This window comes from Manihot esculenta, chromosome 6 (genome assembly GCF_001659605.2).
Source record: "Manihot esculenta cultivar AM560-2 chromosome 6, M.esculenta_v8, whole genome shotgun sequence".
NCBI classification, from domain to species: Eukaryota; Viridiplantae; Streptophyta; class Magnoliopsida; order Malpighiales; family Euphorbiaceae; genus Manihot; species Manihot esculenta.
Genome location: NC_035166.2, coordinates 4,946,997 through 4,974,945, shown reverse-complemented (window position 1 = coordinate 4,974,945; position 27,949 = coordinate 4,946,997). Strand labels below are relative to the sequence as shown.

The following is a 27,949-nucleotide window of genomic DNA, read 5'->3' as shown; positions in this document are numbered from 1 at the left end:
AAGTGGCTTTTAGGATTTGTTGTTTCATCATATTTGTCCAAGCTAGGCAGCTTGAACTTGGTTGAGAATGTTGCCACTAAGATTTCTTCCGAAAGAGGTGAGGCATCCTCCATGCCAAAGTCCTCTTCTTGTTTCTTTTGGTACCTTTGAACAACCTATACCAGCTTCCAGTCTACACCTTTTGGGGCATCATCTAGTTCATCTTCTTCGACCTCGACCTTCCCTTTGGATTGTCTCTTAATTGCTTCTTTCCTTTCACTGGGAGTCATGACTAACGCCTCTCCCCAAGCCTTATACTGCTCGAGAGTAGGCTACAATTTCTAGATGTGTTGGAGCATCTGCTTGTTGGTCAAGTTGTTGAGATCTGCTTTATTGACCATTGAGGGCGTGTTTTGTCCACTGCTAAGGGCGGAAGAGATGATGACACCCTCATTGGTAGCAACCTTAGCTGCAGCTCATGAATTATTGGCCATTTCAAAAGAGAAGTGAAAGAAATTTCTTTTTAAGAGAAAAGGAAAAAAGATTCAATGGATTTTCTGGTAATGAAACCAAATGTACGACCGGAAAACAGAGCTTTGCTGTGATGGGCTAGACCTGCAAAAAAGAAAACGTGAGTTGTTGGGTGTCCAAGTTAGTAAACTAGAGAATGAGACAAATGTAATGAATTATTTAAAACCTAAATGTAGTTTTGTAGGAATTGCGTACTTTTATCTCTATGATGGTTCCCTTTTATACTGTAAAAAAAATGGAGATAAATATAATATTTTATGATAATCTAGCGATAATATGGCCAGCTACTGAATAAAGTTTTCGCCGGATTAACTGATCGGGAATCTCGTGATTATAGGCATAACGGAAGCCGTTTAGATTGTGCTTGCTAACGGTAACTTTATGCTGAGACTTGCCCTATTTAGGAGAGGGCAAGTCTTGATAATGAACTGTATGTTGGGAGTATAGGTTTTTTTTCTTTTCTCGCATGAGACCGTATTGTCCGCTTATCAAATTTTTATAATGTGCTATAACTCACGTTAGACAATTGTCATGTAGTATCAATTACTAATTCATTTAATGTATAAAATAATATAAAAAATTAAAATAGTATAATAATTTATTTTTAATTAATTCTTATAATAAGTAATAAATGAGAGAAAAAAAATAGTGTTATGGATATTTTAATTCATAAAATATTATTATGTAAATTTTATAAAATTTATTTTAAATTCTAACAAAATTTAAAGGAGTTGGCTTTAATCATAATTAAATTTAATTTAATTCTAGGAGTTTAATTCTAACCCGTGAAATTTAATTGAATTTCGCAAAAGTCTCAGGAGTTGGAATTCATCCAAGCGTTAACAAATATAAAAGTTTTCAACAATTCAGTTAGGGACGAAAATGATGTAACACAGCGTGAGTAGGCCTACCACGTTTATCGCTTGATAGGCACTTCACACTTGTGCTCTTCGAAAAGGACAATTTAGACCTCCAATCCAACCGCAGAAATGCAGCCTCGCCTCCGCTTTTCTTCTTTCCTTTCAAATTTCAACTCCGGGCGCCCGCTTTAAACGTGACATTTCTTTCTTTCTCTTCACTTGCTTGCTACTGGCTCTAGGGTTCCGCTCATCGCCATGCTTCCTCCTCTCCTGTCGACCCTCCTTCGCCGTCAGCATGGCCATCGGCACTCTCTTCGCCGCTTCCTCCTTCAGCTTCATTGTCAACCTTGCAGACTCTTTTCTACCACTACTTCATCACCACTAAATTTTCCACTCTCCCACCCAACCTACATGATTTGGGGCTCCAACACTTCCCTTGGCAAAACTCTGGTCTCCGCTGGTCTTGCCTCTTCCTTCCTCCTCTCCCCACCTGCGCAATGCTCCAGTGGAAGGCGTAAATTCGTCTACCTCAAACCTGTTCAAACGGGTTTCCCTTCCGACTCTGATTCCCATTTTGTCTTTGCAAAACTTTCCGCTATCGCTTCCCGCTGCAATCTTCCTTTCTCTTTCCTTGCCTCTAATTCCGTCCTGAAATCCTCTCTCTCTGCCGCCAAATCGGTCGTTAGCATTGGCGGACATTTGGAGATAAATAATCTCACTTTTGGAATGCATGATTTGAACTTTCATGAGAGTAACGCAGTTTTAAGTGATGGGGATTCGGTTTCGGAATTAGTTTCCAAGACATTGTATGCATGGAGGGAGGCTGTTTCGCCTCATTTGGCGGCAGAGAGGGAGAATGGAGTTGTGGAGGATTCCGCTGTGGTAGAGATGTTGCAGCAATGTTTGATAAATGATTTGGAAGTTAAGGGTGAGAATGAGAAAATGGATGTTTTCTGTGTGGTTGAGACTGCAGGAGGGGTAGCCAGTCCAGGTCCTTCGGGAACCTTACAGTGTGATATGTATCGGTATGTGACCTTACAGTGAAAAGATCCTTTTCTTTTCTTCCTTTTTTTGCCTATATTAGTTTGTAATTGTTTTGTGTTATCTTTTCTTTTTCATTGTCCTTAATGCGAATGAAATGGAAGTATTGAAAAAGTGATCAAAGTCATGGAAATAAATGAGGTGTGCAGAGTAGTACCATATACTGAGAATGAAGTTTGAGCGCCGGCTTACAAGTCAGTCAAATTATGAAAATTGTTTCAGGGTAGTTCCCGCAATGTTTTGAGGCACTTGAATATCTAATTGGTTGTCCATTTGAATATCTCCTATTTTGCTTCTGGTCATCGCCATGCATTGACAGACCCAAGGGGCTGGCAGCTGTGGTCGCCTACAGAAATCCTCCTGAAATTTTAATTCTTAAAAGGGAGTAGGTTGAATACGAGTTTGTTTTTAATATATTGTGACATTTAGCCTCTTTCTTTTTTAAAAATTTTTCTAGGAAGTTTATTTATTTTTTATTGTTCTAGCTAAATAAAGCCTTATTGAGTTCGTATTTAATAAATTAGAATTATGTTTTTACTAAATCTAATTTTAGTTAAATTATAATTAGTTTAGTAATAATTATGTTAAATTAAAACTTGTTAAATGTATACTTTGCTACTACATCACTGCTATGCTGTGGCAAGGAACCATACTTGGATAGGTGTGTGCATTTTGCTGCCTAGATACCGAATGGCTAGATATTAAAACTGCATGTTAAGGTAGCCTGGAAGCGAAAAATTGGACATCGCAAAAATATGTCTAGTAAGATACAGATGGCTACAGATGTCATAGTGACCATGAGAAACAAAAATAATGTCAACAATGAAAGATATATATAGAGAAAGAACGATAATGCTAGTCTTTTGTATTATAATTTTATTCATTTCTTTCTTAAATGTGTTGGTAGGCCTTTCCGCTTCCCTGGTGTTCTGGTGGGAGATGGGCGGCTAGGTGGTATTTCTGGAACCATTTCAGCTTATGAAAGTTTAAAGCTTCGAGGTTATGATATTGTTGCTGTTGTTTTTGAAGATCACGGCCTTGTTAATGAAATGCCATTAATTTCATATTTGCGAAATAGGTAATTTTCAAAATGTCTCTTCTTTTAATGTAGATAATTTTGAAACAATATTTTCAGAACATGTTATTTTTAAGCATGTAATCTCTCTATATCCACTACTTCCCCCTGTCCCCCAACCAACCAAACAAATATTTGGTGTTTGTTACTTTTCTTGTAATTAAAGGATATCACTGTTTTCTTTACAAGTTAGCTTACTGTTTTCTCTATAATGACTAGGGTGCCTGTAATTTTGCTTCCACCTATTCCACAAGATATGTCAAATGATCTGGTGGAATGGTTTGGTGATTCTGAGGAAATATTCAATTCTCTGAAGAGAATAATGATATTAGCATTTTCAGAAAGAATTCAGAGATTGAATGACATGCCCAAGAAGGCAAGAGATGTTTTCTGGTGGCCTTTTACTCAGCACAGGCTTGTACCTGAAGAAACTGTTACAGTTATTGATTCAAGGTGCGGGGAGAACTTTGCAGTCTACAAGGTTAGTGTTGGAAGTTGCAAAAAGTGCATCATCATAAAAGTAGATGTTTTTAAACTTTTATTTATGTTATTTTCTCCACTCTTCTGATTTGCTGATCCATAAAAGAAAACTTTTGTACCATGTTATCTTCCTCTTCTTATTTGCTCAAAGGAAATGTTGTAATTGGTGTTAACTAAATGATCAAATGCACTGAGCTAAACCATCCTTGGCTTAGGTGTGCATACAAATCATTTGTGCTTCTCTCTTCCTCTCTCTTTCCCTCTCTCATACTATTGATTGTAAATTTAGATGTAAAGCAGCTGTTTCTCTAACATTCCAAGCTACTTTATTTTATTTTTATTTACAGGCCCAAAATAATGAGTGCATGATTGAACAATTTGATGCATGTGCCAGTTGGTGGACCCAAGGACCTGATGCTACTTTACAGGTCCCTTTTACTACTTTTGAACATTTAGCAGTGCTCTTTAAAATTCTCTATTTAGTATATGGTCGATTGATTTTCTACTGTTCTTTATTTTCTGTTTTTATTAAATATTTTATCTCTACTGGTGGCTTTTTATTGATGTTTCCTCTTTCATTAAATTGTCTTATTTTTTTATTGAGACTAGTGTTTTTATGACATCAGGAGTGAAATCAAAACCAAATTCTGTATGCTGAATATTTAAATCAATCTAGAGTATCATATGTGCTTTTGGAGCTTATTGTTTTATTGTTAAAAGTTAACTATTCATACTAACAATTTCTAGAACTTTCCATGTCATATTGATAAATCCAAAAAAGGTTGTATTATTTAAGGAAATATCACAAGAAAAATTAATAAACAGTGGAATTGCATGGATTAAGTCTACAAGGTAGGTATCCTTGATGGCTGAAGAATTTCTTACCCTTGTTCTAGGAGCTTATTTGATACGCCTGATTCACTAGAAATAGTTTGCCCTTTCTTGCATTTAAGGGTCATCCGCTTTTCATTTTCTTCAGATGGACCAGGACCATGTGTTTGTGAGTACAAGATGCATAATTTTGTAGTGGACCTAGTGCATTGAATACTTCCCTTTGATTTTTGGCATAATGCTTACTTCTTCCCTCCCCAATCATTTTTGTTGAATCTTCAAACTTAGCCTGCATTTGCTTCATCTGCACTACACTAATCATATCTGAAGTTCTTTAATGTGGTTATATGTTTAGGTGGCTTCAGATTGAGCTTGCAAGAGATATGGGCTATGCTGCTGGAAGATTTGGTCATGTAATGTTTCCTGAGAATGTTTATGAGCCAGCCTTAAAATGTTCAGAGCTTTTGCTTGAGGGTGTAGGCAAAGGTAAGTAATTATATGGCAAACAATTGTTTTGATATTTTCTCACTCTTGTCTAGTTGATGATATTACCAGAAATCTCCCTTCTCAATAATGTTCTGTTTTGATTAACAATATCCACTAAGGCAAATGGTTTTGATTTTTGGTTAATCGGGGAAGTCATTCTTTTAGCGCTTCTTTTATTTTGCTTGCTCTAACAATTGCCATAAAGCATTTAGAATGCTTTCATAAACTATAACTTTTAAACCATGTTATAGTTATATTATGGACTATGTCCTGTTGTTTATTATTGATTTATGTTTGATGCCAATTATTAAGATATGTTTACTTCTTTGGCAGGCTGGGCTTCTAGGACATACTTTTCAGATAATGGATCAACAGCAGTTGAAATTGCCCTAAAAATGGCATTTCGTAAATTTTCTGTAGATAGTGGAATCCTTCTAGATTATGCCAAGAATAACACAGCTGAAACATCCATTGAACTAAAGGTTTGCCTCAGTAGTCTTTTTTTTTTTGTCTTTTAACTTTTTAAAATATCTTTGCCCATGTAGTTGTATGTTGTCTGCTAATTAGTGGTAGATATCAAAAGTATTTTCTTTTTTGAGTTAATGGCAAAAAAAATTATGTACTTTTTATTTTGTTGCAATTACACCACCCTATACTTTTTTTTTGCCAATTAAAATCCGACTTTTTAAAATTGCTCCAATTGTACCCTATCATTACTTGTGCTGTTAAAAAACTAACGGAATTGCTATGTCACTCGCCACGTCAATGCCACATCACCATGCCATGCCACGTCACCAAAGTTTAGAATTAATCACTAAAAAAATCCTATACTTTTGTTGCAATTCCACCTTATACTTTTATTTTTTGCCAATTAAACTTTATCCTTTTAATGTCTAACCAAATGCACTCTACCGTTACTTGTATAGTTGGAGACTTACAAAATTATCAAGTTACTATTTTTTACTATTAAATATATTTAAAAATTACTATTTATATTATTATTCAATTTTTTTTAATTTTTATCAATAATTTTATAATAATAATGTCTTGATCTTATTTTGACTAATCATTATTAACCGATTTTTCTTAAATCTGTGTAATATGCTTACTATTTAGTATTACTTTAAAACTATTGTTAAGAAAATAATTTTATTAAATATATTAGTTATGAAGTATTAAAAAATAATTTAAAATAATATTTAACATGATTTAGTTTAAAAATATTAAAAATAATAAAATAATTTTTTAGGATGTTTTTTTTGAATTATTCTTTTAACTCTCAAGTATAATGATAATTCACTACTTTTTTTTCTAAATTATACTAATATTTAGAGTGGATTTCAAAAAAATTAATAATATATAAATTAAGTATTTAATTGTCTAGTTTGACTTGGTTAAGTGGCTCAAAAGATAGGTAATTCATCTGAAATTATAAATTCAGTTTCCATTCCTTCATCTCTTAAAAAAAATATTAATAAAATAGATAATTGCCAAAAAAATCCTATACTTTTAGTTTTGTTGTAATTTTATCTAAACTTTTAAATCATTATCAATTTTACCCTGAAATTTATTGACGTGGCATGCTAACACAGCATTGATGTGGCCATAGCAATTTTGTTAGTTTTTAAGGGCACAAGTAATGGCAGGTACAATTAGAGCAATTTTAAAAGGTTAAGTTTTAATTGGCAAAAAAAAAGGAAATACAAGGTGAAATAGTAACAAAATCAAAAGTATAGGATTTTTTTTGCCATTAACTCTTTTATTTTTAATATTTATTATTAATATTTTCTTTCATATTGTAGTCAACAATAGGGTAAGGATGGTTATCGTGTTTAAACTTTAAAGATTCTCTGCATGTAGCTAGTAGCCAAATGATGGTTTCAAATTGCAGTCGCGGCTGTAGTCGCGCTCGCTGTAATGGAAACAATCTTATAATGGTCATAACGTCGCCGTACTAGAAACAAGCTTATAACGGTCATAACGTAATGGTACTGGCTTGTTGCTATGCAAATTTTTTTCGAAAAATTTGCAAAATTCATGAAATTAGCAAATATTAAAGATATAATCAAAAGTTATACAACTTAATGATAAGTACAAATATATCTAATAAACACAAAATCTATAATTTTTAAATATCATACATAATAGCTAACCTCAATTACCATTAGAATGAGCATTTAGCATTAGAATGTGCAAAATCATTTAAATTATTTGAAGAAACTGTATTTTAATTTTAACAGCATGTTATTTTTTATACTTACTACCTTTTTTCATAATTTTTTTAATCTTGTAAATTCTACATTTATGTTTTATACTTAATACTTGGTTATAATTTATTATAACTTATAAGAGCATAAAACTCATCTGATAATTAGTAGCAATCATATGAGGTTATGATTCTAAACTTCTAAAGTTCTAAATTTCTAATCTAACATCTAACTTCTAATCACTTTTATTTATGCATTCACCAAAAACAACAATATGATTAAAAAATATCTAAAAATTATTGAAACAATAATAAAAACTTATATGCTGAATTTCTAATTTAAGTACAATAATAAAAACTTATATGCTGAATTTCTAATTTAAGTTATCTAACATTCTAGCTTCTAATTATTTTTATTTATGCATTCACTAAAAAAAGATTAAAAATATCTAAAAATTGTTAAAAAATAATAATAACTAACCTTTTGCTCAATAGTACCTTAGATGATTTGAGCTCTTCAATGCAAAAATGTGTAGAGAAGTTGATTAATAGCGCTTGAAGAGTCTTGAAGTTGAGAGATAATTTAGAGGAATAAAAAAGGGTAAATTTTGGATTTTGAGGAAAGTGGAAGGCTTCAAATGCAATGAAAAAAAATGTCTTCTACCTTCAATAATTTATACACTACATGCAAACTCTCTCCTCCAGCAATTTTAAAGTTTTTTACCCATCAAATGAAGGTAAAAGCTGTTAAGTCGCGGCCAGTAATGGCCATGACCATTACATAATGGTCGAAATGGCTGTTAATGATACATTTTTTTTTAATTGCCATGAAATAATAGCCTTAACAGCCACAGCCACAGCCACAGCCACAGCCACGGCTACTTAGAAAACCTTGAAATAATGGTTTCGTTTTTTAAAACCATGATCCCAACCCATTTAGCTAAGTTTTCTCACATTTCTGTTTTAATATTTTATTTGATTAAAATTTTAATATAATTTTTTTAATATGTTTGTTATAATTCATGAAAGCTTTTTATCATGATTATTTTAAAAGTTAGTTTTTTCTTGCCATGAGTTTAGTTTTTTCTTGCCATGAGTTTTTAATATTTTGAATTCAGATTGTGGCAGTGTAGAGAAAAAGAACATAGAGAACTAACTTAAATGCAATGACAAATCGAAAAGCACTTCTACAAATGCCTAGCATATTGTGGTTTGTTAAGCAAGGGCTTTTTTGTACTTAAGCACCTGCGTCATTTGAAGCACAAAGCAAAAGAAAAGCCCTCGCTTTTAAGTTAAATGCAAGTACAAGAGCTTCAATTTCAATGCCAACAATGGAAGATTTTGATGGAAATGAATCTAATTTAGGAGATGAGTATGAAAGTTGATGCAACTTAAAGCTCCCAAAGATAACACATACTCACATAGAAGGGCAAACTGAGAGAATAAACTCAACTGGAAACTTTATATTAACCAAAAGTTGAAAATCTAAACTTTACATTATAGGGACTAAACAATATAAATATATAAGGTGGTTAACAATTTCTTTGACAGAACGATCAAAGAGTTTAATTTATAAAATACAAGGGTGTTTTAAATGAGTAATTTTGAAATAGAAACAAACTAATTAATTTTCTAAAATTCTAGGAACCTGATAATAATTCTTCCAAGTAAGAAACCTTAACATAGGATGTAATTGGCAAGTGCAATTAGCTTTTGTAGAGTGTAAACAATAAGCAATTCTTGGGGTAAATGATCAAAAGATGGGATTTATAAACTTATATACCAAAAGGTGTTTAGCTAAAACTTATTTATCAAAAGTTGATGTTTTTTAGCCAGTTGCGATTTAAAATCGCATCAGGTTATTTTTTTTATTAAAAAAATCTTAGTTGCAACTAAAATAACACATCATAGCCAGATGCAACTTTGAATTTTTTTTTTTAAATAGTTGTCAGGCTGGATGCAACTATCCCTGCGTTGGGACATGTTTAGTTAGTTTTTTATTTTTATTTTTTCAATTGAAATGTCCTAATGTTGGAGTTATCCCAACGATGGGACATATTTAGTTTTAGAGTTTCTATTTTTAATTTTTATTATTTAAAATTGAATATTTAGATATTTATGAATTGATAATTTATATACTAAATTTTTTATAAATTTTATTAGTAATTTTTATTTTTTAAAAGAAAATTACTACTTAGTCCTTATGATATGGAGAAATTCACTAGTTGGTTTTTCGGTTTTGAAAAATGCATTAAAAAGTCCTGATGTTTTAAAAAGTCTACTAATTAGTCTCTTAGTTAGTTTTAGCCGTTAAATCTTACAAAAAAAAGTCTAAAATATCTGTGATATGGAGGGACTAATTAGTAAACTTTTCAAAAATCTGAGGGCCCAACTAATAAGTTTTTCAAAGCTGCGGGGACTAAATAGTAAAATAATTAATGGAAAAATTAATGGAGGGACTAACTAGTAGACTTTTTAAAATATCAGGGACGTTTTAATGTATTTTTCAAAATCGAAAGACTAATTAGTGAATTTTCCCATACTGTAGGGATTAAGTAGTAATTTTTTTATTTTTTAATTCTAATTTTTGTTTTGTTTTATTATATCATATAAAACATGTAAGTTTAAATTTTTATTAAATTAGATTTCTATTGTTGAGTCATAAAATAAAAAATTAAATAAATAAGTAATTCAATAAGGAACTTTTTATAGTAATTTTTTACAAACAGTTTAGTAAAATATTTAATGTCATTATTTTATTTTCTAATTAAAGAATTGTAAAATAATTTATTAGTAAAATATTTATTAATATTTCATATTAAATAATTTACTTTAAATCACGTACATAAATAAAAATTCACCTGCAATATAGAGCTTCTCACTTTATTTTCATAATAATTTAATAAAAAAAATACACAAAAATAAAATAATAATTTATTGATAAATATATAGAGTCAAATATACAATAATTTATTGGCAAAACAATGTCACCATAGCATTGCAGTCGCTTTATATTATTTATTTGTTTGGTTAAATTATTTTTTCTTTTTAATTATGTTAAAGTTTATTTTTAGATATCAAGCACTCAACCTATTAAATTTGATTTTGGATTTATTTATTTTTTTATAATTGGAATTGTTTATTTGTTAGGTTATTGTCCATAAAAAAACTACTTTTGTAGTTCGTAACTCAGCTTGTGAATGAATAACCAAATTTATTTATTTAATATTTTTATTTTATAACTAAAAAAAAATGATTTAATAAATTATAAAATTACATAATTAATTAAAAATAAAATGAAAGTTTGAATAAAAATAAAATAAGAATAATTACTAAAACCATAAACAATTTAATATATTAATTAATTTTATTAATATTTAGTATTCAGATTTAATAAAAAAAAACAGAAAAGTAGTTGGACGCTAGTATAAGTTGCATCCAGCTTTGGGATGCTACATATAGTAGCGTCCAGCCGCGGATGCTTGATGCTGTGGGAGTCATGTTAGATCAGACGCAATCCATACTCGCAACGACCTTTTTTTTAATTTCAAAAATTAGATAGACACGGTTTTAACTTACATCTGGCTAAAAAACACCACCAAATCGTAAATAAATTTCAACTTTTAAATAAGTTTTTCAAACCCATCTTCCGGTCAAAAGCCTCAATTCTTGGTAATACCCAATATGGGATGATCAAGTTGCTTGAGTGTTTCTTACACATTTTTGTATGCATTTTTTTTATAATTAAAATGTACAAATTTATTATACAAAATTTGAGATGAGGTGTTCTTCATCAAATTGATTGTAACCTGAATGTGGTTTAATTTTAGGTGCTAGCACTAAAAGGATCTTATCATGGTGATACTTTGGGTGCAATGGAAGCACAAGCACCATCATCATATACAGGCTTTCTTCAGCAACCATGGTATGTGTTTATTTATTTATCTTACCTAGAAGCATATTTCAAAGCTACTTTAAACTCTATCTTGGAAGTGTTAACTGTTCGAGCTAGATGTCCCTAACTAGTGCTTTCATGTAAAATGCCTCCTACCTTATGGTGAACTAAATTCATTCAGGTTTGAAACATCCTCTTAGGATGATAAGCCATGTAAAACCGGGGTTAGTTGTGCTACCTGCAATGCAGTGAATACTATTCATGAATTGTATATCTTACCTAGAAGCATATTTCAAAGCTACTTTAAACTCTATTTTGGAAGTGTTAACTTTTAGAGCTGATGTCACTAACTAGTGCTTTCATGTATAATGCCTCCTACCTTATGGTGAAACTAAATTCATTCAGGTTAAAGTCCTCTTAGGATGATAAGCCATGTAAAACCAGGGTTAGTTGTGCTACATGCAATGCAGTGAATACTATTCATGAATTGCATAGCTTGTTACTTCTAGCGACATTGTTGTTAGACTACTATAACTTTTACAACTTTTATGTTTGGTAGGATGATTATCCTAGTTGGTTTTCTCTTTTTATTTCTAGAATGGAGCTGTAAGAGAAAACAAATGGCTTATTCAGTTTGGAATGTGTTTGTTTAAATATCCTTGAGTACATGTTATGTCATTTGTATTAATTGAGTGAATCTCAAGCAACTTATTAGCTGGTTGGCTCACATAATTACATTTTCTGCTTGACATGGGTAGGCTAGTTTTGCTTAACTATATAGTGGCTCAGTTAATTTTACTCGAAACACAGTTCAACATAGTAGATAAGGAGTGGAGAAAAGATTCAAAGAAAATGCCATATGCCATTTAGATCCAAAAGAAAATGAAGTCAATCTAAACCTATTTCTTAAACTTATAGATACAGACACACGCATAATATGATTTATGCTCATGTATTTTATATGTGACTTGGCATATTTAATATTCATATAAAGTTTTGTTTTAAGGAAAGAAGAAAACAGAAAAACCAAATTAAAAAAAAAAATTGATTTAAACGATTACCCATCTTTATCTCAAGAAATTGGAATGTTTTTCCACTTCAATGAGTTTGCTAGCTGATGTGCCTCATCATGAGCCATGTGTAGTCATTATTCATGGAGCCTTCAAGTGCGTCAATCACAAGCATGTTTGTTTGGTGAAAGAAGCATGGTGTGTACAAGGTTTATGGGTCTGTGGACCTGATTAAAATAGTGAATTTGAGCCCATTTTGAGGTGTAGAAGATCAAGCCCAAGTGGAATTTGAATCGAAATTATCACCTCACAGGGATAAAACATTCATTTTGTCAAAATGTGAAGAAGTTTCCTGTGATTGGAAAACTCTTAAGTGGTGTGAAAAGCTTGATTTTGGGAGAGTTTTGGGACTCCTAGAATATGCAGACATGAAGACTAAAAAATGATTTACTTCTTCTGAAAATTTAGCCTTAAATTAAAAGCATAGTAATTGCCTACTTCTAAGTCTGACATCTACTAGAAAATCAAGTTTTATCTTTTTTTTCTTTTTTTTTTTTTTAGGCTGTGTAGATTATTGGGGTAGCCATAAGACTTTTATTTTAATTAGTATTTTATGTTTATTTATATAATAGGACTGCTTAAACCAAGTATAATAGGTTTTAGTAGTTTATTCTAAGTAGGACTCTTTTTATGAGCCTATATAAATAGGCTTGTGTGCTATGTAATTTGAAGATACTGGTTAATATATTCAGATTTGCAATCTTGTTTATCTCTTATTACTTTTATTTAAGTATGGTGAAAATTTTGATTTATCATATTTCTTATTACTTTTATAAGTATGGTGAAATTTTTTACTTATCATCTTTCTTTGTTTGTGACATCATAAGGTATTTAATTTTCTTTTGTGGTGTAATAACTTAATAAAAGGGAGTTAATCTCTATTTATCTATCCTTTCTTTTATTTTTATTTTTTTTTTCGGCTTTTACTTTGTAATTGTTTCATCTCACTTTGTTCAACATAAAAAATTTCTTATTTTTTGTGTTTTATTCTTGGTGTACAAGTGCTTCCAAACAATTGTAATTATTTATTGTTTCTTATCCCACCGTAAGGCACATCACTAGATCATATGCTTTTGTGGTAAGTTCTCGTTAATTTTTACTTGCAATTTGTATTTTCACCCTGCTCTTTTATTTTATTCCTTTGATCTAAAGCTGTTATTCTTGTGGATGGATAAGTACAAATGATGAAATATAAAAGAAATTGTGGTTTTAATTGTCTGTTGCGTATTGAAGGAAGAAGGTTGGTATGAATGGGAAAATGGAGGAAATAGTTGTCAATTGCTATGCTCAGTTAAGTAGGTGAGAAATAGTTATTTTTAGTTAGGGCAATTGAGTGACTGGGACTTGAATTGTATAAACAAGCCTAGCTTATGCTTACTAATACTCGACTCATTTACACTTGCAAGCTGGCTCATTAATAAATGCGTGAATTAACTCAACTTATTAAGCAAATAAGCCGAGTTAAACTGAAACTGTAAGCCATTCAGCTCATTTACATCCTCACTGTGATTAGGAAAAACAATGGTGAGAAGCAATCAATGATTGAACGCAATCAATCATTTACCATACATATTTTCACAGGTACACTGGCAGAGGCCTTTTTCTGGATCCTCCTACAGTCTGTATGTGCAACAGAATATGGAAACTTTGCTTTCCTGAAGGGATGCGTTCTGGGAATGTGATTTGTAAAGACATGGGTTAGTAAACATGAAGTTTATCCCTTTTAATTTTTATTTACACTGGCTACTACTATTCTCTCTTTTCATTTAGTGATTAGCATGTTCTTCCTATTACAGCCTTCAGCTCTCGTGATGATATTTTTCACAAGAGCAGGGATAAATCAGATCTCTATGGAATTTATTCGTCGTATATATCACAGCAATTATCACCATATTCAAGATCAAACAGAACGATCCATATTGGAGCGTTGATTATAGAACCAGGCAAGAGAACCATTAGTATTTGGTTTTACGTTTCTTGTCTTTTCATTTCTGTAATTTGGTTTAGGTTTTATGACTATTTATTTATAAGGGGGAATTACTACTTAGTCCCTATGATATGGAGAAATTTATTAGTTGGTCCCTCGATTTTGAAAAATACATTAAAACGTCCCCGACGTTTTAAAAAATTTACTAATTAATCTCTCTGTTAATTTTAGTTGTTAAGTATTATAAACAAATCTAAAATACTCTTGATACAGAGGGATTAATTAGTAAACTTTTTAAAAATTTGAAGGACTAACTAATAAGTTTTTCAAAATTATAAAGACTAATAGTAAAATATTTAACATAAAAATTAACAAAGGGAATAACTAATAGACTTTTTAAAATGTTAGGGACGTTTAAATGAATCTTTCAAAATCGAGGGACTAATTAGTGAGTTTTTCCATACAATAAGGACTAAGTAGTAATTTCTCTATTTATAAGTTTCATTTTTATTATCAAACACATAATGTAATGCAGGAGATAAAAATTTTATAGAATGTTAAAATGTTATAATTAAATTACAATTTATCTATTTTTTATTGATTAAAATTGATGCGATCGGAAAACAGAACTGTGCTATGATTGACTAGACCTGCAAAAATAATGAATTGTTTAGAACTTGAGTAGTATGATAGAATAACGTACCTTTACCTTTGAGATCCTTCTCCTTTTATATGAATGTTATATTGTTTTATACTATAAAGAGATAGAAATTAAATATAGGATTTTCTAATAATTTGGTGATGATGTGGCCTGCTGCGTAATAAAAGATAAATACTAACTTTGTATCGAGACTCAATCTATTCGGGGAAGGGCTAGTCTTGATGACAAACTAGGTGTTAAGGCGTCCAGAGGGATTAATTAGTAAACTTTTTAAAAATTTGAGGGACTAACTAATAAGTTTTTCAAAATTATAAAGACTAATAGTAAAATATTTAACATAAAAATTAACAAAGGGAATAACTAATAGACTTTTTAAAATGTTAGGGACGTTTAAATGAATTTTTCAAAATCGAGGGACTAATTAGTGAGTTTTTCCATACAATAAGGACTAAGTAGTAATTTCTCTATTTATAAGTTTCATTTTTATTATCAAACACATAATGTAATGCAGGAGATAAAAATTTTATAGAATGTTAAAATGTTATAATTAAATTACAATTTATCTATTTTTTATTGATTAAAATTGATGCGATCGGAAAACAGAATTGTGCTGTGATTGACTAGACCTGCAAAAATAATGAATTGCTTAGAACTTGAGTAGTATAATAGAATAACGTACTTTTACCTTTGAGGTCTTTCTCCTTTTATATGATGTTATATTGTTTTATACTATAAAGAGATAGAAATTAAATATAGGATTTTCTAATAATTTGGCGATGATGTGGCTTGCTGCGTAATAAAGGATATTGCCAGCTGATAGGTTGGGTGATCCTGCCTGCTAATACTAACTTTGTATTGAGACTCGATCTATTCGGGGAAGGGCTAGTCTTGATGACAAACAGGGTGTTAAGGCGTCCAGATCTTTCTTTTCTCAGGTGGGATCACATTACTCACTTATAGATCCTTGCTACCTGGACCTATTTTGTAGTGATAGTTTATAGCCTACTTTGGGTAATTCTTGTGTAGCATAAAAAATATATTATTAATAACTTTATTAATAATATATTTATGAATATATCTTTCAATATAAGTCAACAATCAAACATTCAATAGTTCATCTCTCATTCTATTACAAAATTGACTTTTAATAAAATTTATTGTAGAAAAAACTTTCTACTATGGTTGTGGTATGCAAACCCGTAAAAGAAATAACACTGTTAAAGTAACATAATAATTTAATATAATATTTAGTATAAAATTTATTTTTTAAAAAAATATAAGTTATTTGACTTATTAGCTATAGAAACACTATTTCAATTTCATTTTTCCTAAATTTAAATAATCTAACCTATTATTTATAAAAGGCCAATTAACCTAAATAATTCAAATGTTTTGGTCAAATCACATTTATATTATAAACTTTTAATTTTGAACAATTAAACCAAACTTTTAAAATTTATCATGATTTTATCTATGAACACAAATTAATTTTGACCAAAAACTGAGAGTGCCAGCCTATCATCCTACTTGGCATTTTTATTATTTTTTAATTTATATTGTTTACTTGTTGGCTAAAATAACCTAAATAATTTTATGAATCCACGTTTATATCCCAACCTTTTAGTTTGTTAAACAAAATAATCCAACTTTTTTAGAAAAATCACAATTATATTCTAATATTTTAATATTGAATAGTTGCAAAAACAATTATTAAGACACTAGAAGATCAGTGGTCGCATCTTTAGACAAGGCACTGACGAGAAGAAATACCAAATTGGTCAATGGCCTTTTTTGTAGTTTTGAGGTAACGGAGAGGATAGAACCTAAATGAATGATAATGAAAATAAAAACAATGTGCAAGGAGGTTAGTTTGGAGAAGAAGATGGTTAGAAGAGATAAATAATTGTGTTTTTCTCCAAACTAATATCCCTTATTATTATTTCTTTCTTTATTGTTACTCTATTTATTTAGATTCTATTATTTTCTTTGCAACTAGAGCTGCAAAGTAAGCCATTGATCAATTTAACACATTTTTTTTGTTTCAGTATTTTAATAATTGTATTCTCACCTTCAAGATTTAATATTAGGATATAAATGTAAATTTGTAAAAAAATTGATTTATTTTGTCCAATAGACATAAAGGTTGGGATATAAATGTGAAGTTACAAAAATATTTGGATTATTTCGTCCAAAAGATAAAAATATAGTTAATTAAAAAATAATAAAAAAGCCACATGGGATGACATGTGGCACTCATGAATAAAATCGTAACAAATTTTAAAAGTTTGGTTTAATTGTTTAAAATTTAAAGTTTAGAATATAAACATTAGTTGATCAAAACGTTTGGATTGTTTGGATTAATAGGCCTTTATAAAAATAATACTTTATTTATATTTAAGATTTTTTAAATTTAATTTATCTAATTTATTACCCATTAATTTATATTTTCCTTCTTAATAATAAAAATAGCGTATAAGATTAAATTAGGCAATGAGTGAATCATTTAAAATAAATTTTAGGTATTGGAGTTGAAATTTTAAAGATGAAAAGTAAATTTTTTGAATTGGAAAAAAGAGAGAATGGGGGGACAAAACAAAATGAACAACTAAAATTAAATGAACTAAATAACATAAATATTAAAGGCGGATATGGATTTATTTGATAAAAAGATTATAGAGTTTAATTTTATAAAGTATAAAATATTTTAGGGTAAATTACACTTTAGTTTCTAAATTTTAACGTAATTAACGGATTAGTAATTAGCGAATCAGTTTCTGTATTTCTAAAATCGAACACTTGAACTCTAAATAATCAATTCGTCAAAATTAAAGGTCCTTCCAATATGGATGAATAATTTTATATTATGTAAATTACACTTTGGTCCCCAAGTTTTAGTGTAATTAACGAAACAATCCTTGTATTTTTAAAACTAAATCTTTAAATTCCTTTATATTTAATCCGTTTAAAATTATAGTTTTTCCATGAATTAGTGAATGATCAAATTTCTTCTGAAAGTATAATTGTTTTATAAAATACTCTTTATAAGAATTTACAACCTACTTAAAGGTTATTTAGTACCACTTAAAAATAGTTGAAATTGTAAGTATTTTCTAAAAAATTTAAAATTATAAGTATTAAGTATTTTAATGAATGGAAATTGGAAAAAAAAATGTTAAAAATTAGTTAAATAAGATATTATAGACAAAAGTTAATGGGGACTTGAGTGTTCTTTCAAATAAAAAATGAGAGATCAAAATGCTTAAATTATAATAGATAAGGACGGATTGATTATAGAGAAATTTAAGTATATGCTTTTAAAAATATAAGGATCGATTCATTAATTATGTCAAAACTCAAGGAATCAAGTATAGTTTATCCATTTAAAAAGGGTAATAAAGATATTTCAACAGTTTTAACAGAAAAAATGGATGGAGAGACTTTTAATTTGGACGGACTGATTATATAGGGATTTAAGTGTTCGGTTTTAAAAATGCATGGTTCGATCTATCAATTATGCTAAAACTTAGGGACTTAAATTATTCTATTATATCTTAATTGAGTAATTTTGGAATAAGAACTAACTGATAAATTTTTTAAATATATAGCGATCTAATGATAATTTTTCTTGCTATATGTAAAACTACCTAAATACCTCTACATAATTTGAAAATTTTCAAGGGGCTAATGCCCCCTTGCCCCACATCGGCTCCGCCTATGACTAACCTTATGGTAAATAGTTGTTGATGGATCTTTGCTTTGAGATGGTAAGCATCATAAATCAATTGATAGTTTCTCTATAGTTAGCCCTTTTTTTTTTTGGAATGTTTAGCTTTACCATTAGGAGATGTGGGCTACAGTTGAACGAGTGTAGGGAGGGTTTGGATATGGTAGGAATGAGGAAGGGGAACACCATTTTAAATTTTGGAAAATTTACTATTTACTCCTCTGTGTTATTGGAAAAATCATTAATTAGTCTTTTAGTTTTGAAAAATACTTTAAAATGTGTTTGAATTTTAAAAAATCTATTAATTGGTCCTTTCATTAGTTTTAGTTGTTAAATATTTTGCTATTTAGTCCATATAGTTTAGAAAAACTTATTAGTTGGTCTCTTAGGTTTATAGAAATGCTACTTAGTAGTCCCTTCATATTGACGGCATTTTAGATCTTTATACAATGCTTAATAGCTAAAATTAACAGAGTGATTAATTAGTAGATTTTTTCAAACTTCTAGGACGTTTTAATACATTTTTCAAAACCGATGATTAATTAATGAATTTTTCTATAACACAGGGACTATATAGTAATTTTTTCTTAAATTTTTATAATTTGGTTTGGCAAACACTTTTATGAAGAAAAGGGGAATTACACTAGATTACTTTTAAGAGGATAAGTAACTGTAGCCAATTAGATATTCCTCCCTAGAAGGGGGGATAGCGCTCATGGTAGGAATTTCTAAGTTATCCTCGGTGAACCTCTAATTACTCGGCATAGGATCTACATGTCCTGTAGTAACCATAGGCCTTTTTGCAAATTGTGGCAGACATAAATCTGTGTTTAGAGTTCTACTATCCTTGAGGGTACAAAAGTTGTTAATGCCATCTTTGCTTTGAGTTGACATGGCTAATAAAACAATTGACAGTTTTTCTGCTGTTAGGCTTTTCTTTTTATTTTCTTTTCTCTTTTCCCTTGGGGGTGGGGGGGTGGAGGTGATAGATTTATCACTAGGATTTGTGGGCCATAGTTGAATGAGTGCAGGGAGGGTTTGGATATAGTAGGAATGAAGAAGGGGAAAACCATTTTAAATTTCATGATTTGGTTTTGGCAAACACCTTTTGAAGAAAAGAGGAACTACACTAGATTACTTTTAAGAGTATAGATAACTATAGCCAGTTAGATATTTCCTCGCTAGAAGAGGGGATAAAGCTCAATTTAAGAATTGCTTATCCTTGTTGAAGCTCTAATTACCTGGCATGGGTTAGTTGCTTTAGATATAAATTTAAAGAACAACAATTTATGCAACCTAGAACCTCGATGGTGAAACCTAAGAGGCATGAAATAATCAAATGGCTTAAAGGAGAAACTAATGATAGGTGTATAGAACTTACAAGATAACTTATACATCATGAACGACAAAGATGAATAATATGTTAAAGAAAAAAATGGATAAATATTACATATTTCATAATTTCAAAAAAATTGTATAAAATCTTAACAAATCTTTTAAAAAATGGGCCAATTTTTGTAGTTTCATTTAGATTAGATTGCCAAATGTGAGAAGGTTTGGGCCTATTTCGTAATTAGTCCAACCCGTGTCCTAAGCCTCAAATGGAGTATCTTTGTCGTTGCACCAAAGTCACCCTTTCTAACATGATCACAAACTTTTGAAGATTTTAGAATGATAACAATAACTTTTTGCAATTAACTGTTCATCTTTTTCTATGCATTTCTTTTTTCTGTTTTGTGTTTTTCCAAATTTTCAATTTTCTAAGCTCTCCATTTTTGTCCATTTGATTGGTTGCTGATAAGACACATGAATCCAAGGAAATTGTATTTGCATGCACAACAATTTATTTTCATGTCATATCCAACAAATCAATTTCATTTATTTTTCCTTTCTTTTTCAATGGAACCCATGACTAGCTGATCTGCTACTGGGCCTCAGCATGTTTGCCATGTCTTCAGTGTGGGTGGTACTAGACTTGATTCTGAATTCTCAGTATTTTTAATTCTCTGCCAGTTGGACTTTTCTGTAGTTATTCAAGGTGCTGGTGGAATGCTTATGATTGATCCACTTTTCCAACGGGTACTTGTAAATGAGTGCCGAAGTAGAAATATTCCAGTTATATTTGATGAAGTCTTTACGGGTTTCTGGCGTCTCGGAGCTGAGGTTGGTTGCCTTCATTTCTCATTCTCCCCTCCCCCCTCCAAAAAAAAAAAAATTGTGAATTTCACTAAATTTAGTGGAAATCAATTAGGCTGCATTTAATTTGTTTGGAAGCTTATCCTTCTTTTATTTCATCATAGTGCTCAATTTGTGAATTTCACTAAAACAATTAGACTCCATTATTATTATTTTTTTGGAAGCTTATCCTTCTTTTATCTTATTTCATCAGAGTGCAGCAGAACTACTTGGTTGTGTACCAGATATAGCCTGCTATGCAAAGCTGATGACTGGGGGGATGATACCCTTGGCTGCCACATTGGCTACAGAAGAAGTTTTTGATTCATTTATTGGAGACTCAAAGGTAGTATATTGCAGCGGGCTTATTTAATACCAAAATTTAGCACCAGAAATTTACCTGACGAGTTGTGAGATTTTACTTGTGCCTACTTCCGTTGCTCTTTGACTGCACAGTTCCCTCTTATACCAACATTATTTTCCAATATGAATGAAGATGTCACAGAAGCTGCTTCATGTTGCTCATATGACAATTAGATTCTTGAAACAATGTTTCCTTGACAGCTTGGATGCATTTGCAACTGAATTGGGTTTAAATTGTTTGCCAAAGTACCTATGCCTTTTATGGCCATATTGGTCCATTTTCTAGATGTATAACCTTTGGCCTTTGGGAGATTTTCAATTTATATTCTGGTAGTTGAGTCAATCTGAAGTTTCAAAATCTGAATTTCGATGCGTTTAAGTTTTCCATGTTGTTAAGGATGTTAAATTTTTTAATGATAATTCAACAGTTGTGATCTCTTCTTTCCAAATATTAAACTTTTTTACTTCAAAATTCTGGTTTGATTTTTCTTGCGATTATTTATGGATGTGAGTGCTTTACTTGTCTTCCACTGAAAAAAAAGAACTCTTAAAGTATCAACTGGTGTGGTTTGAGAGGAATAATATTAGAAACCTGTTCCCTCTCCCTCTCTCTCTCTCTTCACAAATAGAAAGTTTGGATTCAATTTGGATATCAGAAAGATTACCATATATGACACAAGATTGCTCTGTCAATTCATTCAAGTCAAGCTTCTTGGTCTGTTATTATATCTTGAAAAGTAGAAAGAATTACAATGCCTGTTCCGCCCAAAATTGTTTAGGAATTTTTCGGTAGTTAGAATAGATTGGTAGACCAGGTCTGCTGATCCATTTTAAATCAAGACTAGTTCTATAGGATTCCTTCCTCTTTCTTCTATGTTGTAGAGTTAAAACCAGAATTTTGTTGCTCTCCTGCTGTTTCCTGATATTGTCAATAAAACCTTTTCCTAAAAGTGTTTTAATAATGTTTTTAGTGATGCTAGTATATGCTATTCAAACAGTTCTTTTTCTATTCAATTGAGCATTTTTTATAAAGCTTATTATGTCAGCAATAGGATTTGGAATGTATGGCCAGAACGTACAAGTCATTTACATCTATTTGAATCTGGTTGTAGCTCAAGGCCCTGTTGCATGGACACTCGTACTCTGCTCATGCTATTGGGTGCACAGCTGCTGCTAAATCCATTAAATGGTTCAAGGATCCCCTGACAAATCATAATGTCATTGCTGAACAAGGGTTGCTTAGGGAGGTACGTGGAGTTTATTAATGTTGACCATACATGAGCTTATTTTGTACTTAGTGTATGACTTTTCTTTGGTATGCCTCTTTACCATCTGCATCTAACTAATGTTGATTTTCACAGCAACTTAAGTTAACTCACTCCAATTTTCTACTCCATCTCCAATACAAAAGGTTTTTGGTGTCTTTGGGGGGGAGGAGCAGAGGACAAACAAAGCACACGCACTGTATATTACTGCTGAATCAGCATGCTGAACTGAAATTATACGATCTGATTTGATATCTTAGCAACCATGGAACTGAGTTAACTGGTTACTCAATTCCCCTAATTGGCTAGAAATAGGGGCTACTTTTTATTTTTAACATTATTATTTAAAAAAAAAAATTTCCCCTGGATGATTCTCTTTATTGATTTCCCTTCATTCCAAGCTAGTTTGCATGTACCATTAAACAATGAAAAAAGAGAACTGCTGACTATTCATTTCCCCGGCCAGAAAAAAAAGCACTGCCAACTATTCATCTACCCAAAACGAAAAAAAACAAAAAAAAAAAAAAAAGAGGAAGGGTGTCACTGGTTTTCTGTTTGTTATCTATGAAGATTTCATATTGTATTTTAATCCTTGCAGTTATGGAATGTGAAACTGGTGCAACAGATCTCGTCGCATCCTTCTGTTCAAAGAGTGGTTGCATTGGGAACTCTATTTGCTCTAGAACTACGAGCAGAAGGGAATAATGCTGGGTATTGTCTCATATGCTTGCTCTTTCTCTTTCCGTCATTTCATGTGCATAAATTACTTCCATGATTATGAACTTCTTTTCTAGTTCAAGTATTGCTATTTATCTGCTGCATGTCATGAATGGCCCTTACTCAGTTATTGGGAAACTTCTTTTCCAAACAAGAAGCGAATCCTAATGTTCCATTGCTAAATTTTGCTGGAGGAAAGATAAACTATATTCTTTAATCATTGCATTATAGGCCACCAGCATCAAATTTGACCCTTATAGGAACTGCTTAGACATTGATGTGTTTGTGACAAGCACTTGGGAATGTCACATATGCTAAGGGCTGTGCAATTAGTTGGTTCAGTTTCAGACCAAACCAAACCAAAAAGTTGACACATAAAATTATGGAAACTGAACAAAAGTATAGAAGAAATAAGATTAAACTGGACCGAAATTTTTAATTCGGTTCTGTTCGCTCCATCAATTTCTGATACATAGATGCAAACAAGCAAGATTTTTCAATATTTATGCCAAATGCACAAAAAGTTCAACATAGGGAAGCAAAAGTTCATGTGCAGAAACTACAAATTTCAGTTCATCAAAGAATCAACATGATAACCTGTCAAATTCTCAACTAATGTACACAACAATTATCAATTTCACTTCCTCAGCAGTTAAATAATAAAAAGTATCCACAAACCACTAAACCAGGGAAATCAGTCAAATCTGTAGTTTTTTCATATGAAAAAAAGAAGAGGAGAATGTAATAACTGCCTGTCTGTATGTGCCCCTGTTGCCCCTTTCCTCAATCAGTATGGATCCGCATAACTGCATCTGCATGTGGCTGCCTGGTGCCTCCATTGTTCCCTCCATCATCATCAAGGAAGAAGAACAAGGAGGAAGAATGAAAGATGAAGCAGATAAAGAATATGAACAGCGTTACAGGCACAATGAGTAGATGGGTTTAGATTTTAAAGAAGACTTTTGAAATGGGTTCGCATTCTGTTATAACTAAGGATGTTAATGAAAGTTGGGGTGGTTAGGCGAGTTAGTTGAGATGATAATGAGTGGTTAGTAGTAGCTAAGAACCAATAATAGAACATAGGGAGTGATTGTGTGAAGCCGTTGCATTGTAATTGAAAAATATTCAAAGGTTCAATCAATAATACATGTATCTTTCTTCTTTCTGTCTTTACCTTATCTCTTCCTTCCCCCTCCTCTCTAATCTCCTTCTCTGCTTTTGTTCTCCTTATGTCCCTCTTATCTTTTCTTTCTTCTTTGGTTTTGGTGCACTAGAACAATTCAGAATTTTGGCCTCTGTAAACAGTTGGTATCTAAGCAGACCATTTCATTGCTTCCTAAATTTCATCTCTCTTCTTATGCTCCCCGCTATTCTTCTTTCTGGCCCAAATTTCTCTTTTCCTGTCATTTCTTCTCAACAATCAGAACCGTCCCTTGACTTTCCCTTTCTGCTACTCTGTTTCTTTTTTCTGCTTGGTGTTGCAACCTTCTGGAGATACTACCCTAGCCCTTCTACGACCAGACCATGGAAGTACAAGCTTGGATCAAGAGGTTGTTAATTTGGAACTTGGAATGCTTGAAATTATTGTTAGAAACTTTAAAAGATATGGAGAGCAATGGATCTGAAAATGGAAAGATTGGTGAAGTTGATTCAAAAGAAATCCAAGTCCATATAATTAAGATTTCCTGGGGTAATGGTTGACGCAATAATTCTTCATGGTGGTGAAGATAAGAAGTTGCTTGAAGAAGGATGTAAGCAGCCAATAATCAATGAGAAAGCGTACTGCAATGTTAGTGTAAGAGGCTGCCAAAGCTCTTTGGTAGATTGCTGTAAGCAGCCTATGACATCAATGGGAAAGGGGGGGTGGGGGGGGGGGGGGGGTTACTGCAAGGTTTGACGAGAAAGTATAAGAGGCTGTCAAAGCTCTTGGGTTGCTGTAAGGTTGGTCGGTTGGTGAGGTAGAGGTTGATCATTGATGTGCATAAGTTCTTTTCCTGTATTTTGGTGTAGAGCAATTTAATCAAAGAGCAACACAAATGTTCAGCTGAAATTAGAAGATGGTGAGTCCTGTTCATCTGAGCTTATAATTCTTATGAAGGATGAATGGAAGATGTCAAGAAGGCAAAAGAAGAAATACCTCCTTTGACGATTGAGATGAGAATTGAAAATCAAATTGTTAACTAAACCAAACCTTTTAACTCGAGAACCAAACTACATTAAAATAAGTTTGACATTGAGGTTAAAATTGTTTACTACACGGTACACGCCCCTAATGTCCACGTAAGAATGCTTCTTATTGTTTATAGCGCGAGGCATCAAGCCTTTCTGACAGAAACTTGATGTAACAATCTGCTGGTTTTATGGTACTTCCATAAATTATGGAACACCAATCATATTTAGATTTGTATTATTAAATGTTATATACAAACTCACACTGGTTGACCATATAGAGTTACTGAAACCTTGTCTGGGTCCAGCCTAGTGAAGGCTTCCCGCAAAGTGGGCTTCGGTTCAGGCCTATAAAATGCAAGCATTTGGGCAAAGCCTAGACAAATGGTTGAACAGGTATAGTTGATATAATGATTGAGAAAATAGCTTGATGAGTTCAATTTTCAGTTGTAAAAAATTGATGGAATTTGTGCAATAACTTGTAACTGATTTTGGTAGCAAATTATTAAAACTTACTCTTAGGTGTCTGTTCCAATGTATGCAGCTAACCAAACACCCTTTAATATCAAGCCGTTATCCTACGCATTGCATGCTGAAACGTCTCTTCCAGTAATTGCTTCCTATGCAGTTTTTTTGTTTTTTGACACAAATGCCTGATAAAGCAGCTGATTTTGATTCAGTTATGGATCTCTATACGCACGTCCTTTTCTTCAGAGGCTACGCGAAGACGGTGTTTACATGAGACCTTTAGGTAATGTCATCTATCTTCTTTGCGGGCCCTGTGCATCTCCCGAGATCTGCAACCAACTTCTCATCAAACTTCACACAAGACTTGACGAGTTCAGCCAAAGTTAAACAGCTGCAAGCTTCTAGTTAGCTCTGAACAGTAAATTTCAGTCTGCATTTTCCCTATTTGAAAGAAAAGTGGTACCTTTTTAGGATTATTGTTATGTGCTTTACTTTTGCAAATGGGATGCAATCTTGCGGTCGTGTAATAGCTTGGAAGCCCTCTACTCGAAGTGACGCAATCCTATGCAAAGAATCCTTTAATTATGTCATCCCTAGTTACAATCTTAGCTTTTACGAATTCTTAGTGCCGCAACTTAAATTTATATGAATGTGAGTTATGTCATCATTTGATCAAATATTTATATTTATATTCATGAATTTATTATATATTTTAATTGGTAATTAGTAAGTTCAATATAAATATTTAATTTAATAGCTGCTAAATTCATTCTAATACAAGATTGTTTATTTTTTCCTCAATTATTTGGAGCATTAAATGTGTATTTTACATAGCTTTTTATATTATAAGTTGACGTTTCATATTTCCGGAATCAAGAATTTTTTTGGCAAAATGGAAATAAAAATTTTTACATAATTTAATTTAATTAATTTCTATTTCAATAATTTTTTATTTAAAATGAAAGAAATTAGTTTTTTTAATTAAAAAAATAGTTTAAAAGAAAGAAGAGATCTTATAAGATCTTTTTAAGGATTTATCAATTTTTTTTTATAAAATGAATCATGCTAAATCAGGAAAATGTTAAATTAGGAAATTATAAAATTGGATATTTACTCGCATGAATAGTTATGTTTAATTTTAAAATATTAGTTAATAGAATAAATAATAGAAATAGTATTTTAAAGATTTTTTTAGGAAATTAAAAATATAAAAATATAGTAAATTCTTAAAATATTTATGAAAAGGCTTTAATCGATTTTTTTTTACCATAATTTTGAAGATATAATGATGAAAATTTGTAATAATTTGGATTTTTTTTTTTATTTGAAATGGGGATTGGGGGAGTAGAACTTGAGACCTCTCAGATTTAGTCACTTACACCAGTTGTGATAGATTAAATTTATGAATGTAATAATTTGAATTTTTATAAGAGTTTTTTAAAGAAAAGCTCGACGAAGTTTTCTTTTTTGTTGTTGTGCTTTTTTATATACAATTGTTATATTTATGATTTTTTTTTTTTAATTTTCGTTTTGTCATTAAACATTTTGAATTTTTCTTTTATAGCCTTACCAATTTTGCTAATATAATCTCAAAAGGCTTTGCTTTTCTTATAATATATTTAGGTATTATTAAATTTTAACTCATTGCGATTCTTAGATAAATAGTTTCAGTTTGTTGAAATTTCAATATAAATAGTATTAGTAATTTAAAATAAAATAAAAGGTTTTATTTATGAAGTTTTATGTATAATTTTGATTAGGAATAAATAGCATTTAAAGAATTCCATTTAAAATTGTATTTAACTAGTGATGGATTATAAAATGAGGATAATATGTTGAATGAGGATGGTATGTAATAAAATCAAATTGTAAGTAGTTGAGCAGTGTGAGTAAGATTTTTTGTTTTTTTGTGAGAAAGTAATAAAATAATTAGTAGTTATAAATATTTTTCTTTATTAAAAGATTTATTATGAAGTAGACTTACACTGAATTACATTAAAATTTTGTGTTCTTTAGTAATTTGCAG

General features: G+C 31.0%; 1 protein-coding gene across 1 annotated transcript; it reads left to right on the top strand.

Annotated features, from left to right (window-relative positions):
* The first annotated feature begins 1,488 nt into the window (after nt 1–1,488).
* Nucleotides 1,489–26,631, top strand: LOC110617283 (bifunctional dethiobiotin synthetase/7,8-diamino-pelargonic acid aminotransferase, mitochondrial). The gene is made up of 14 exons (XM_021759975.2): nt 1,489–2,395; nt 3,319–3,489; nt 3,706–3,967; nt 4,314–4,394; nt 5,163–5,283; nt 5,617–5,765; nt 11,320–11,414; nt 14,036–14,151; nt 14,251–14,397; nt 20,796–20,929; nt 21,156–21,287; nt 22,417–22,551; nt 23,168–23,280; nt 26,136–26,631. Exons 1-14 carry the CDS (start codon nt 1,626–1,628, stop codon nt 26,308–26,310), a joined length of 2,601 nt encoding a protein of 866 aa, XP_021615667.1. The 5' UTR covers nt 1,489–1,625; the 3' UTR covers nt 26,311–26,631.
* Nucleotides 26,632–27,949: the final 1,318 nt, after the last annotated feature.

Excerpts from the sequence above, each read along its gene's own strand:
- LOC110617283 (XM_021759975.2), top strand. The coding sequence starts at position 1,626 with ATGCTTCCTCCTCTCCTGTCGACCCTCCTTCGCCGTCAGCATGGCCAT. Across the intron at positions 3,490-3,705 it reads ATTTCATATTTGCGAAATAG|GGTGCCTGTAATTTTGCTTC; the intron begins GTAATTTTCAAA and ends TATAATGACTAG. Across the intron at positions 21,288-22,416 it reads CATTTATTGGAGACTCAAAG|CTCAAGGCCCTGTTGCATGG; the intron begins GTAGTATATTGC and ends ATCTGGTTGTAG.